This window comes from Asparagus officinalis, chromosome 4, assembly GCF_001876935.1.
Source record: "Asparagus officinalis chromosome 4, Aspof.V1, whole genome shotgun sequence".
Lineage (NCBI taxonomy): Eukaryota > Viridiplantae > Streptophyta > Magnoliopsida > Asparagales > Asparagaceae > Asparagus > Asparagus officinalis.
Window position 1 is genome coordinate 60,216,907 of NC_033797.1, and position 15,769 is coordinate 60,232,675.

General features: G+C 42.5%; 1 protein-coding gene across 1 annotated transcript in view; it reads right to left on the reverse strand.

Annotated features, from left to right (window-relative positions):
• LOC109838777 (polygalacturonase-like) overlaps window positions 1,195-15,769 on the reverse strand; it is a 24,668-nt gene continuing 10,093 nt past the window's right edge. Inside the window, exons 5-9 of the mRNA XM_020407205.1 lie at window positions 12,425-12,697; window positions 12,157-12,334; window positions 4,248-4,414; window positions 4,092-4,174; window positions 1,195-1,967 (exon numbers count right to left, since the gene is read on the reverse strand). Of these exons, the coding sequence (XP_020262794.1) occupies window positions 1,592-1,967; window positions 4,092-4,174; window positions 4,248-4,414; window positions 12,157-12,334; window positions 12,425-12,697 (1,077 nt within the window). The 3' untranslated portion in view covers window positions 1,195-1,591. The remainder of the gene's footprint in view (window positions 1,968-4,091; window positions 4,175-4,247; window positions 4,415-12,156; window positions 12,335-12,424; window positions 12,698-15,769) is intronic.

The window sequence follows — 15,769 nt, forward strand, 5'->3', positions numbered from 1 at the left end:
CGTACCGGTCGACCGACGCTGCGGTTTTGAGTTGGGCCTGTTTTCAGACCCGCTTCGTTTTGGATTTGTATAAATACCCATTGGGTGTTTTTTAGGGTAAGGGCAAGGACGAATTTGAGCAGATTGAGAGAGTTTTCTTTGGGCTTCTATTCTAGGAGCAATTGGAGAGATTGAGAGTTGATTGTTGAGGGTTTATGAGAGATTTGTAACCCTAGTTTGTTCCTCTTGATTTCTAATAGTGAAAACTCCCCCCTCCTTGCCCCGTGGACATAGGCAACTTGCCGAACCACGTAAAAACTGGTGTTTGTGATTGTTTGTGCTATTGTGCTATTGTGATTGTTTGCCCTAAAAATCTCGTTTGTTTCCGCACAACAGCTTACATATAGTGCAACATCTGAGACTTACCCACTTCAACTATTTCCTGCAAGACCAAAAATCAAAATGTTCAAAACTGGATGCATTACTAAAATATAAGACAAGTAAACAATTGAAAAAGAGGTAAACATTTGATTAAGTTAATGAGGAGAATCCATATAGTATTTGATGGCGACAAATATTCTCGCATAAAATATTTACAACTGAAGATACAAATGATAGAAAATTTTGATTAGCTGTTCATTATTCATATATAGTTAAAATAGAGGAGTGCTTCTAGAGTCTTTTGTGACCGTATAATATCCATGAGATTGAACAAAAAGCTCTACGGAACAGTATAAGACCAATAATGCTTTTATAGATTTAAACGTAGGACAACTAAAAAATAACGTGTGCAGAAAATGAGTGCAGCAGAAATGAGCATGTTAATGATGGCCTTGTAGATGTATGCTAAAAGAGGGGATAAGAGATGAGTGCATTAGTAGGATATTAGATGTTGCGAGGATAAAATAAGAGAAAATCAATTGAGATGGTTTTGTCATGTATAGCTGACACCATTAAATGCACGGGTTATGAGAAGTGTTAACAACGTAGTTAATGGATTAAAGAGGACTAAAGGTAGATCTAAAAGAACTAAGTTGAAAGCAACTTAGATGGATGAATGGAAGAACTGAATGGAAGAACAAGATTCCAAGTTAATAGAGGATATGATCCGTACGAGGGATGGAAGAATAAGATTCGTGTATTCGACCTGAAAAATTAGGGATAATGCCTTTGTTGGTATTGTTGTTCAACTGTCCATACCCTAGCTTAGAAGCATGAAAAGCAGAAGAAATATTCAATATATGCTCTACAAACAACTGTAGAGTTACCATACTTCAAGTGTTCCTGTGGAAACATCATTTGCTGAATCATATCATGAAAAATCAGTCCTCAGGAGGACAACTAATAACGGCACATTGGTACAAGATGACTTCGACTCACGGTACAAGATGACTTCACCTCACGGTCTTCAGCAACATATTCCCACTTAATGAAAACATAAAACAAGGTACGAAGAAGAAAATCTCCCCTATCAAAGGGAGAATGTGGGAGTTAGCCACCTTATTCCTTAGAACAATGGACTAATGAAGCCCGATCATAAGATAAATCCTTACTCAATGTTGACAAGGATATCATTCTGGAAAGAATACCCGAAATAGGGTGTAGGGATAAGTCATTCTCGTGAGATGCACACAACCTGCTTCCCGACATTCTTACCAGAAAATAACCCAACAAAAGCAGCCGGAGCACTCTCGAGCCCTTCGCTCATGTCCTCAATGTAAACAATCTTCCCTTGCCTGTAATAACTGGCCATACAATCCAAGAACTGAGGAAAGAGATGCTGGTAGTCGCTCTGAAGGAAGCCCTGCATCCTTATTCGTTTTGGTATGAGAGAGAACAGGTTACGAATCCCTTCGCTGTTAGTTCCGTGTTGAGACACCATTCCACAAACAGCGATCCGACCACGAAGCCTCATGTTGAGGAGCACTGCGTCCAGCATGGCTCCACCCACATTGTCAAAGTAGATGTCGATGCCTGATGGGAAGTACCTGCTTCAAAAAACATTTATATATATGAAGGTCAAGGCAATAAAAGCAAGTAACTAAGTTCGCATATGGGAGCGTAAACTGGGCAGAAAATCCTATTAGGAGTAAGCGTAAATTTCACAAAACCTCCAAAACTTTGTGCGTTTCAGACAAACCCCCCTAAACTTTGCTTTTCCCACTTAACCCTCCAAACTTTTCCCACAAAACTCCCAAAACTCTGAAGTTTCTCAAATAACCCCCATCCCGGATCAAATTTTTTTTTTTTCACATAACCCCACAAATCTCCGTCATCAATCCACATGATATTTGCAAGACTGGCGATGAATATTTGTTCTCTCAGGATGGAAATAGAAAAGCAGTTGATATTCCTTTAAAGATGTAATGCCTATTAATATCAGATATAAATGGGACTAGTTAAAAATAACAACAATAATAATAGAAAAGCCTTTTAATGGAAGAACCACTTCCAACATGTAGGATAATTCCAACAAATGGCAAGTTTATCCAATCAATACCATAAAAGAACATGAGATACAGTCAAAACCTTAGAAATTGTGACTAATTTATCTTCTATTAGGCACTAAATAACAAATAGTTAAAATCTTGGAAAATTGGAATTTAGCAGAGCATTCCACGGACCTCAGCAATGGAAAGAGAAAACGACGGAATTCCACAGTAGTAGTTAATGTTTTGAATCTCTATCAGCATAAGGATACTTTCCAAGGTCTTTTGTCTGAGGCTTGGCGACATGACCTTTTTTTAGAGCAAAATTTTCTGATTAATTTTATATATGCAGTTATAACACTAAATGTAACATCCAACAAATTAGCCCCACATCGCATGGTGACTAGAGTGAGATGGCAATTATAAGGTAAGCTGTGTATTCATATGTAGCATTGGCTAGCAGATTGTAGCAGTGGTTTGAGCAAAACAATGCGCTATACTCAGTAGGTACTTCACGTGATAGGCTCGCGAGCTCGAGGTGACAAATGGTATTAGGGCAGTTAGCCAGCCGGAAGTGTGGAACTAAGTGCTATGCGAGACTAATGTTTTAAAAAGCTACCGCCTAGCTTGCCTAGGCTTACGCTTAGGCCTAGGCAATACCTAGGCCACCTGCTCAGGTTTTGGGAATGCCTACGCCTAGGCGATACTTTACGCAGACTGCACCACTTAGGTCTTAGTCATAATTTCCTCCATTGCCGCCTCCATCATCCACCAAGCTCCTCTGAGCTCCTTGGTGTCCACAACTATAAACACCTCCAACTCCTCTTACCTTCAGCAAACCTCCTCTACCACTACTTAAAAAAAAGAACAAAAAAGAAATCCTCACAAAGAAGAGAAACAGACTAGAGTCAAAGAGAAACAGATTAGATGATTATGCCAATATTACACTGATGATCTTTTTTTCTTACTTCTGCTGATATTTTGAGCATCAGCTTTTGGAAAATTGGGATATTGCGTCATCAATATTGACTTATTGTGTTGATGTAGCTTAGTATTCACCATTTAGTTTACTTATGTATGATTGATTATGAATCTATGATTGTTATTTTTTTGCAGCTCTTTTTAAGAATTTGATGCATTTATTATCAATTATTGTAATAAAAAAATAAAATGTGGAAAACTGTCTACGTCTCGCCTAAGCTCTAGGGATTGGGTCTGGACCCTATGCCGCCTAGCACTTTCTGTAACATTTTGCAAGACAAATTGCTACATCCATGGGCGTAGTGGGAGCCACCTCTTGAACCGATGGGAACTGCCTCTAGAACAAGTAGGAGCTGCCTCTAGAGTCCACATTCCCTAATGGTGATGCTGGGATGGGCCAATTGTCATATGTCGCAATGAGGATGTTGCGTAATTAAGATAGGGTGATTATAACAATCCAACAAATTAGTCCCACATTGGATGGTGACTAGAGTGAGATAGTAGTGTTTATAAGGTGTCTTGTGAGATTCAAGGGTAGCATCGGCTAGCCGATTTTGGCATTGGTTTGAGTCAAACAATGCACTACACTTAGTGGGTCTCACGGCTTCCTCATGCCGATGGGCTTACAGGCTTGCGGTGACACTAACATTGTAAAGGAAACTAAGGTTAAAAAACTTCATAGAAAGTACTGATTGCACTGACCTTTTTAAGGCTGCATTCAAGTCTGGTTCCTCTCTGTAATTGAAAGCTTCGTCAAACCCAAGTTTGTTCTTCAGAAGATCGATCTGAATTCAATAGTTTATTTATGTATCCATCTGAAAGTTAAAAATAAAATAAAGTAATCCAAGAAGGCAATACCTTTTGGTTTGTGCTTGCACTGCCAACAACATAACAACCATACAGTTTTGCGAGCTGACCAACAAGCTGGCCTACTGCACCAGATGCAGCAGATACAAAAACGCTCTCTCCTTTTTTAGGACAACAAACTTCATAAAATCCAGCATAGGCAGTAAAACCTGGCATACCTGGGAGGGCAAAAACATTTATAGATCTCAAGCGCAAATTGACAGTTTCTTCCCAATAACAAGGAAATACACGTGCTAAAATAAAATTAGCATATAGAATATTTGTTCATTTATCTTGTATCTTGAGATTTTCTAAGCGAATCTGCAGAGGCATTTATCCTTGAATAATTGATATGCTGTCTGTCTCTAAGATCCCAAATTTTCAAGCAGATCCGGACATCACTTTCAATTGTAATAAACTAAAGGTTACCGGCAAATCTTAGTACTTTACAGATCATATAATTCTTTGTTTAGTGCTTTTGACCATTCTGTAATCCAAATAACTTCTTTGATAAATATGCCTACCAATGTTGAAAATAACGATAACACATAACATAATGTGTACCTCTTGTTAAGGGTTATTGAAAAAAATGCAAAAAACATAACGTATAACGTAGGTTATATTAATTATTTGTTATTTAGAATATTTTATAAATACAAACAATTCATAATGACTTTAATTATTAGAATCATCAGAATTTTCAAACATAATTGTCAAATATAGAATAAAGTATCACAATTTCTTAACAAAAGTTAGTCATACATGACTAATAACCATTCCAAAAAGCATCATCAAATGATCAGATACGTTCAGTTTAAAGCAATCAAACAACTCTTAACAAAATTGTAGTCAGGACTCAGAAGTCACAATCGTAGCTGATCTTCGATGTCGACGTGAAGAAGAGATTGGTTGGAGATGCGAAGAGGTGAAGGGAGGACCTTTAGGCAGGTGGAAGAGAAGAGGAGGGTCGGTTGTGTTGCGCGCAGTGGAAATTTCGGCAACACTTCGGCAGCACAACAAGAGAGTCAAATCGCAATAAGAATTCCCGTCTCACCAAGGAGACAAGAATCTGAAGCGGATATCTCAACAAAGTGAGATATCGGCTCTTTCTCTCATCAGTTCTAGGACTGACCTGTCGAGGGATCCTAAAAGCTTATTACAAATCACACAAATAGCAGTACAACCAATTTTACGTGGTTCGGCAAATTGCCTACGTCCACGGGGCAAGGAGGGGGGAGATCCACTAATAGAGGGAGAGAATAACAAATAGGTTTACAACTCTCACACAAACTCTCAAATCCCTCACAAATACCTCTCAAAGGGATACACAAAACCCTAAAAGGGACTACACAAATCTCCTCAACTGCAGCCACAAAAACCTCTCTGCTATGCACGCTCACAGCAAAAATCGCAGCCGCCAAATAAACTCCTCGCGCACAGCAGGCAGCCAGCCGCACAAAAGAAATCAACTCCTTTGCACGTCGCCCTAGGTCACGCATGAAAGAATATATATAGTCTGCTAAAGGCGGAATCGGGTGGGCCGCTTGCTCTGTTCCGCGTTCAAGAGAACGTGGTGTTCTCATTAATGTGGTGGCCCCCATGGCCCTCACGTTCACAATTCTCCACCTCGGTGAAGTTTTCCCAAAACTGAGCCGACACCAAGCAACCAAATATCCCACTTGTTGTGTCCAGTACAATCTCTACATCGCCATCTTCAAGAACATCCCGAACGAAGTGATAACGAACGTCAATGTGCTTCGTCCTCGCATGAAAAACCTGATTCTTCGCCAAATATATAGCACTCATGCTATCACAATGAATAGTGACGGATCGCTGCGATATACCAAGTTCTTCCAAAAGTCCTCGAAGCCAAATAGCCTCCTTCACAGCCTCCGTAGCTGCCATATACTCTGCCTCCGTCGTAGACAAAGCCACCGTCGACTGTAAGATGCATCTCCAACACACCGGCGCACGGGTCAAAGTGAACACATACCCCGTAGTAGACCGGCGTTTATCTAAATCCCCGGCATAATCCGAATCAACATAACCAATGCATAGCTGCCCACCTGTAGTGTCCCGCTCATAAACTAAACCAACATTGAGCGTACCTCGAATGTACCTCAAAATCCATTTCACGGCGTCCCAATGACCCACTCCTGGATCGTGCATGTATCTCGAAATCATTCTTACTGCCTGTGATAAATCCAACCTCGTACATACCATCACATACATCAAGCTCCTAACGTAAACACATACCCCGTAGTAGACCGGCGCTTATCCAAATCCCCGGCATAATCCGAATCAACATAGCCAATGCATAGCTGCCCACCTGTAGTGTCCCGCTCATAAACCAAACCAACATTGAGCGTACCTCGAATGTACCTCAAAATCCATTTCACGGCGTCCCAATGACCCACTCCTGGATCATGCATGTATCTCGAAACCATGCTTACCGCCTGTGACAAATCTGGTCTCGTACATACCATTGCGTACATCAAGCTCCCAACCGCGCTCGCATATGGAGTCTTCGACATCAACTCACGATCTTCAACTGACTTCGGTGAAAGACCAGCTGAAAGCTTCAAATGGGCTCCCAAAGGTACACCAACTGGCTTCGTATCCATGCTAACATGGAATCGCTGTAGAACTTTCTTCAAATAAGCCACCTGTGTCAAACAAATTCTGCCCTTCTTCTTGTCTCTGCCGATCTCCATCCCTAGAATGCGCTTCGCCTCACCCAAGTCTTTCATCTCAAACTCATTTGATAGTTGAACTTTCAACTCATCTATAGCCGACCTGGAAATAGAGGCAACCAACATGTCATCGACATAGAGCAACAAATAAATATACGCACCTCCTTTCAACTTGCGAAAATATACGCAAGGATCAAACTGGCTCCGAGTGTACGAATGACCAAGCATAAAACCATCGAATCGCCTATACCACTGTCGAGGAGACTGCTTCAAACCGTATAGCGATTTCTTTAGCCTGCAAACCAACTTATCTTTCCCTGCAGCTCGGAATCCCAATGGCTGAGTCATATATATTTCTTCATCAAGATCACCATGAAGAAATGCCGTCTTCACATCCAACTGATCTAACTCTAAACCATACTGTGCCACCAAAGCTAGCAAAATCCGAATCGAAGAATGCTTCACCACCGGGGAGAAAACCTCATTATAATCTATTCCTTCCTCCTGTGCATAGCCCTTCGCAACCAACCTAGCCTTGAATCTCAACGGAGTGCCTTCAATGCCCTCCTTCTTCGTGTATACCCACTTGCAACCAATTGCCTTCCGCCCCTTTGGAAGCTCAACAAGCTCCCATGTATCGTTCTTATGAAGAGATTCCATCTCCTCCTGCATAGCCACCTGCCACGAATCAGCCTCCGAACTCTGCTCGGCCTCTCTGAATGTAGTAGGCACTAACTCATCGATACTCTCCACCGGAAGTGCATACGCAACTGTGTCGGCATACCGTGCTGGCATCTGTATGTTTCTCCTCTGTCTCCTAGCCGCAATAGAATCCTGAACCTGAGCCGTCGGTTCTTGATCCTGCACATTTGTACTCGTATCCTCCGTGTCACCGTCGTGCTCGCCTGGCGTCACCTCAGTCGGCACCTGCATGGATACTGTACCATCTGGACAATGTGGAGTTGCATCGATCTTCACCACCTGTGATATCTCCTCCGTCGGGTCGCTCTCTCTGATGAGAGCTGGGAAGCTTCAAGATAGAAGCCTCATCGAATGTGACATCCCTACTCAGCACAATCTTCTTATCCACTGGATCCCAAAGCTTGTATCCCTTGACACCACGCTTGAATCCTACAAATATGGCCTTCCTAGCTCGAGGTTCTAATTTATCAGTTCTAACATGATAATATGTAGGGCACCCAAATACCTTGAGCTGGTCATAGTCATGTGCTGGCTTTCCCGACCATATCTCCATAGGGGTTTTCCCCTCAATCAGGTGGCTCGCATATGTAAGTGCCTCAGCCCAAAAGATCTTCTCCAAACCACTCTGCGACAATAAGCATCGGATCTTCTCCAGTAAAGACCGATTCAACCTCTCTACCACCCCATTTTGCTGCGCTGTATGACTAACTGTGAAGTATCTCTCTATGCCCTCGTCTCGACATAGCTGCTGAAAGGGGTCAGAAGTATACTCACCACCGTTGTCGGATCGCAACGTCTTGATCTTTCTCCCAGTCTGCAGTTCCAATCTCTTCTTCCACTCCACAAACAAATCCAGGACTTCACTCTTCTTCGTCATGATGTACACCCAACATCGCCTAGAATAGTCATCTACAAAAGTGACGAACCAATGTCGACCACCAAGTGATGCAGTCTTGATAGGACCCCAAACGTCTGTGTGCACGTAGTCCAGGATACCCCTCGTCTGATGAATGACAGTCCCGAACTTCACCTTCGTCTTCTTACCAAGAACACAGTGCTCACAGAACTCAATCTTCCCACTCTTGGCTCCCTTCAATAGCCCCTGCTTGCACAATACCTGCAGTGACTTTTCACCTGTGTGCCCCAACCTATAGTGCCAAAGTCTGCTCATGTCCGCTTCTGAAATAGCCGAAGCAACCTGGCCAATCTCGGTGCTTCCCTTCAGATAATACAAATTCCGATTGCGGACTCCCCTCATCACCACCAATGATCCCTTAGTAACCTTCGCTACAGCATTTTCGAAAGTCACCTTGAATCCCTTCGCCTCCAAAGCTCCAACTGAGATAAGATTTTTCTTTAGTTGAGGAACAAATCTTACCTCTTTCAACTCACGGACTACTCCATCGTGCATCCTAATCCGTACGGTACCTATCCCACAAACGCCACAGGATTGATCATTTCCCATGACAACAACGCCCCCGTCGACTTTTTCAAAAGAAGCAAACCAGTCTCGCCTAGGGGTCACATGAAAAGTAGCGCCGGAATCAAGCATCCAATCTGATGCATCTACATGGTTCACCTCCGGAGTAATCAGTAGAGAAAAGCACGAATCATCGGAATCATCGCCGTTCGCAATATTCACCTCATTGGCCTTCGGACCTTTTTTCTTGCCATTCTCTTTCTCCTTGAGCTTCGGGCAGTCTCTCTTCCAATGTCCCTGCTCCTTGCAGAATGCACATTGGTTCTTTGTTAATTGGTGGCGGCCTCTAGACTTTGACCTCCCTCTGTTACCACCTTTCGGATATGGGCTTCTACCTCTTGTCGACAAGGCCTCTCCTGAAGTCAAATCGTAATTTGTCAAAGCGTTAGTCACTTCACTATAGCTGATAGAAGATCTCCCGTTCAACAAAGTGAGCACGAAGGTATCATACTCCTCATCCGGTAAGGAGCCCAACAAAATAATCGCCTTGTACTCATCCGATATCTTCTCATCAACATTCGCCCAGTCAGACAACAACTTCGTATAGTTGTTCACATGAGCCGCTAGCGAGGTTCCTCTGGACATCTGAAATCTGAAGAGTCTTCGCAGCAAGTGCAACCTGTTCTCAACACTCTTTGTGAGATACTTATTGTTGAGAATTTCCTACATCTTCATTGCAGACGTCACCCCAATCATATCATATTTCAGCTCCTGTTCCAAACAGGACCTGATCACCCCACAAGCGTTCCTATTCATTTTCTCCCATACCGCCTCATCATATTTAGGTGGTCTTTCGTGGACCATAATGGTCTCTTCCAAATTCTGAGCATTGAGCGCATCCTGTACGTCGCTCATCCACAAACCAAAGTTGATTTTTCCGTCATATTTCACCACACTAATTTTGGTGTTTTGAAAACCAACTTGTATTGTACCCGCTTGCGCGCAGCGGAAATTTCGGCAGCACTTCGACAGCACAACAAGAGAGTCAGATCGCAATAAGAATTCCCGTCTTACCAAGGAGACAAGAATCTGAAGCGGATATCTCAACAAAGTGAGATATCGGCTCTTCCTCTCATCAGTTCTAGGCCTGACCTATCGAGGGATCCTAAAAGCTATTACAAATCACACAAATAGCAGTACAACCAATTTTACGTGGTTCGGCAAATTGCCTACGTCCATGGGGCAAGGAGGGGGAAGATCCACTAATAGAGGGAGAGAATACAAATAGGGTTTACAATCACTCACAATCTAAACCCTCACACAAACTCTCAAATCCCTCACAAATACCTCTCAAAGGGATACACAAAACCCTAAAAGGGACTACACAAATCTCCTCAACTGCAGCCGCAAAAACCTCTCTGCTATGCACGCTCACAGCAAAAATCGCAGCCGCCAAATAAACTCCTCGCGCACAGCAGGCAGCCAGCCACACAAAAGAAATCAACTCCTTTGCACGCCGCCCTAGGTCACGCATGAAAGAATATATATAGTCTGCTAAAGGCGGAATCGGGTGGGCCGCTTGCTCTGTTCCGCGTTCAAGAGAACGTGGTGTTCTCATTAATGTGGTGGCCCCCATGGCCCTCACGTTCACAATTCTCCACCTCGGTGAAGTTTTTCCAAAACTGAGCCGACACCAAGCAACCAAATATCCCACTTGTTGTGTCCAGTACGGACTCAATCCACAACAAGTCGAGAACCCAAACGAGAGTCCAAACAATCTCACCCCCATCAAAATCAACTAATCCAAACCGGCTGCATCTGAAAGACTGCCTACGTATCCTCTTGCCCAAGGAATCAAGTCGAACGTAGTTCATCCAAAAATTTCTTCCGCAGCCAAAACCTCTTGCGTTTGCACCAAGCCTGCTTGCACAAAAACCTAGAAACCAAATACATATCATTTATATAGGCAGCAGCAGGAGAAAACGCGTGCCTGGCTCAAAATCAATTCGTGGGCCTGGGCCTTATCAGGTCCGTTCACAGGTTGAAGCGGGGGAGGTGAGGCAGAGAGGAACAGGAGGCGGCGGCAGCAGAAGATGAGTATGAGAACCTGCGGTGAATCACGAGGAGGCGGCATCAGAAGATGGGGTCTGATGGAGAGTCCGAGAGGAAAGGTGCAGCCGCGGTTGTGAAGAGGACGGAAAGCGCAGTCACATGAAGAGGCACTAGGGTTATCAAGATAACGGGCTAAGCTGGGTATTGTTTAGGGTTCAGGGTCGCTGAGATTAGATTTTGGACGGTTGTCACTTAGCGCCACATCCAAAAACATAAAGACCATTAAGCGCAGTCTGCATTTTATGCCAGTGTTACATAACATTTTGGCCACGTTATGTGCTAAAACGGGTTATAACGTGTTCTAAAACGCATTTTTTTCAACATTGGCACCTACATTAGAATTTCTAAAAACTTTCAAAAGAACTTCACACCCTGTGATTGGATCATGCCGCACATATAGCGTTCCACTAGTAAACATTCAAAATAGAATTTTATCTCATGCTTTCGAATTATTTCGTGAATATGTTATATTTGTCATTGCTGTTGCCTATCGTAATATCCAGACAGATTGAGGTTGACGTTACACACTTAGCATAATAGTAACTTACGATTTGTGACACCGCTGATCATAGTTTTTTGTTAGTTCGGTGTCAGTTTAAGAAGTCATGTGTGTTTGCTCAAAGGCAATGCATGCATGAAGAAAACAAACCATTCGACTTCAAATAATGCAACAATCCTCCTGGATCATTATATAATTCTGACATGCCAGTTTAGTTACTTAGCCATGATTTAGATGACCGATTTATGCATAAGCGGGTTTCTCTAATGTAACGGGAATTGCGGTCTGCAATTAACTTGTATCTCAAGTTCTTCAAGCGGCCTCACATATTAAAAGCAATATTAAAGTTCTATCAAACTAACAGGCTACGGTCAAAATGAAGTTGTCCGATAGGGGTTTCTTTGGCAAACTAATATTACTTAACTTAAGATGCACATACCGAGCATTCAGTCACAACAATTGAACAAAATGAGCATCAAAATATCAGCTGCCTACCAAGAAGGCCGACGTGGTACGAGAGCGGAACATCATTCATCTCGATTTTCCTCAACATCCCAGCCTTCACAATCAAACTATACTCCTCCCATCCAGTCATTCCCTCGACAAAATCGCCCACCGCAAAATCAGGGTCATCAGAATCCACAACTTTAGCCACTCCAAAACCCTCTATAACCTTCACACAAACAATCAATCGATCAACCAACAAAAAGGGTCAACAAATGGTCCCTCCTTTTTTTTTCCCCTCCTGGGCTGAGAAAATTACCGAATTGGGTTGAAACGGAGGAATGTAGGAATTGTAGTTCTCCCTCATTCTTCCTCTCAAGTAAGGGTCGCAAGAAAGGTAAAGATTCTTCACAAGAACAACACCGGAGCCCGCCGGAACCCTAATCCCAATTTTGCCCTCTCTCAGCTCCATGTCTGACTCTTTTGGAGTTCCGGTAATGAAGTTCTTGAGGATTATTTGCTTGTTGGCGATCTCTTCTTCCATGGTTCCAGTAATGAAGTTCTTGAGGATTATTTCTCCCCCTTTTCTGGGATTATATTATTTATAGGGAAAGTAAGCGTCGGGTTTTAAATGGAAGGAAGAGGGCGCGGGTTAGGTATGGGATGTGGTGAGAGTCGGACTTGAACTCCCTCGAAAGAAATTTTCTAAATAAACCCATTCATACTTTTTTTTAAGAAATCGACCCCATTGAGTTTTTTTATAAAAATCGACCTACTTTCTCGCCACGTCAGCATGGTGGCGATAAAGTAGGTCGATTCTTTTTTAATCTTGTTTCTAAATAGGAAGCGGGGTTACCAACCCCGACTATTTAGGGCATAAAATGTTTGGGTTTAGGGTTGAAATTGGGGTTTTGCAACCTCCTAAATAGTCGGGGTTGGCAACACCGACTATTTAGGAACCAGATTAAAAAAATCGATCCACTTTCTCGCCACAATGCTGACGTGACGAGAAAGTGAGTCGATTTTTGAAAAAAAAACTCAATGGGGTCTATTTTAAAAGAAAAGTATGAATGAGTTTATTTAAGGGCTTGTTTGGATTGAGGGGAATGAGGGTGAAGGGAAGTTAGGGGAACCATTCACTTCCATTCATCTTGTTTGGGAACACTTAGGATGTGAAGTTAATTCACCCTAGTTCCCCTTGGTTCACCCCCTAATAGTATAAAATTTGTTACCCCCCAAATTGGGGTGTAACCAAGGGGAAGGGAACTCCCTTCCCTTCCCTTCCCTTCCCTTCTCTCAGGGCTTGTTTGGATTGAGGGGAATGAGGGTGAAGGGAAGTTAGGGGAACCATTCACCTCCATTCACCTTGTTTGGGAACACTTAGGAGGTGAAGTTAATTCACCTCCATTCACCTTGGTTCACCCCCTAATAGTAGTAAAATTGTTACCCCCCAAATTGGGGTGTAACCAAGGGGAAGGGAATTCCCTTCCCTTCCCTTCCTTTCCCTTCCATTCCCTTCACTTAGTTTCCCTTAACTTCCCTTCACCCCCTACGAATCCAAACAGGCCCTCAGTTTCCCTTAACTTCCCTTCACCCCCTACAAATCCAAACAGGCCCTTAGAAAATTTCTTCTCCTCCCCCCTTTCTCAGCATTTTTCTACTCTAATTCTTTTAAAATCAACATTTTGTCATCTTTTAATGTGCAGACGTGAGAACTTTTCTCTAAATATTCTTACATGATACTTAGAATCAACTCGCATGCGGGTGTCATATGAGAACATTCGACTAGAAATTTTCACATATATATGACCAAAGGATAATAATTTGGCTATTTTAAACAACTTAAGGTATATGAAAACTGTGGAAAACAAGCTAGAGTATAGAAGCGCAAAATAGGTGAAACTATAAGGTACTTAAGTGTTATTTAGCCTTCATTTTATGTTTGTTAAGTTTGCAAATAACCCTGTTCTTACTATTACTAACATGCATAGTTGTGGAGCCCATAAAAAAGTTTTTTTTGGTGGTGGTGGTGGTGGGGAGTGTATCCAAGATACACGCATATATTGTTTTTTATTTATTAAAAAAAATTCTTTTCAAAATTGCTCATATTTTGAAATTGGTCCCTGAGATAACTAAAATTCCTAGTAGCTTCCCCAAATCATAAGTTATTTGAAAATTAGTCCCTCAAATCACTGAAAATTGTCATTGGGTTCACCAATTCTTGTGATAAATTTGAAACAACTACTCATGAGAATGGGAGAGGACTGTTAACAATTTCAATGATTTGAGGGGTTAAGTTTAAATAACTTACAAATTTGATCGAGGGGACCTTATAGCAATTTCAGTGAGCGAGGGACTATTTTCAAAATATGAAACATTCAAGGCGCTAAGGGACCAAGAACTAAAGATAAAATACGAATGTTTTTCTGATGTGGCTCCGCCACTAAACATGCAGCATCTATCAGTTCCTTTAACCCTTATCATGCTTCAATTTGGGAGAGAGAGGATTTGTTGGGAATTTAACGCCTAAATCCCCTAATGCAACGGAAACGCGGTATAGAGAACAGTACACCAAGTTTTAACAAGGTTCGGCAACTGCCTACGTCCTCGGGAGCCACACAGATAATTTCTTATTAATCAAACAAGAAATTACAATTTAGGAGCAGATCTCAAAACTGAGATTTCTCAAGTAAACACTGTAGCTACAGTGTTAATAATCAAAGGGTATGAACCCTTACAATTTCTCTCACTTGAGAATAAATACCCCACAATATAAACCCCACTTTAATTCCTCTCTCTCTTCTTAATCTCTCTTTTTAATCTCCCCTCAAAATCCCAAAGTTCTGAGCGCTGGAGAAAAAATCGAAATCGCTACTGCGATTTGGGGAAAAACGCTGCTGCGTTTTAGGGCTGATCGCCACCGCCAGAGAGAAACGAAATCGGAGGAGAGGGGGAAGAATCAGCAACCGAAACCCTAGGCTGGGGTTTCTTTTATAGGCGGAGTTGATGGATGAGCTGGCGACAGCCTGTCGCCAGCAGCCCGCGAACGCAAAGGTGGGCATCGCTGTGACGCAGGGCTCGCCTTCGCCAAACGCAGAGTTCGCCTTTGCCAAACGCAGAGTTCGGAAGGGGTTCGAACGCAGAGCTCAAGCTGGACCTTGCCGCCTGTCGCCTGGACTACCGGAGCTCGCCTGCGACCATCGAACTCGTCGGAGCTCGTCGGAGCTCCTCGTCGCCGGCGGAGGTTTGTTTCCACCCCCAATTCTAACATTACGTGTATACTTCTCAAAATATATTCACCGCCGTTTCGCAAGGATGATTGGATGAGTGTGCTCCCTGCTTAATTGGTCCAAGATTCAAGTATTTTTATCAGTTTTCTTGGAGTCAAAACGAAGTCTTTATCCTTGATTTTTTTTTATTTTTTTGACTCACTATGTGCGTCCTACTTTCCATATAATTCTATTTTGGCTCTCTGTTAAGTTCACTATAGCATGTTCTCTTAACCGTTTAAATAAACTTCAAATATACACATGGATTCAGATTCAAGGACTCTTAAGGTTGTGGGTCTTCCCCTTAGAATCCACATGTATATTTAATGGCACTGAATATACCCATGAACTTTGTCTTTCTCTCACGTAATTACCTTCCTAAACGTAACCCCATG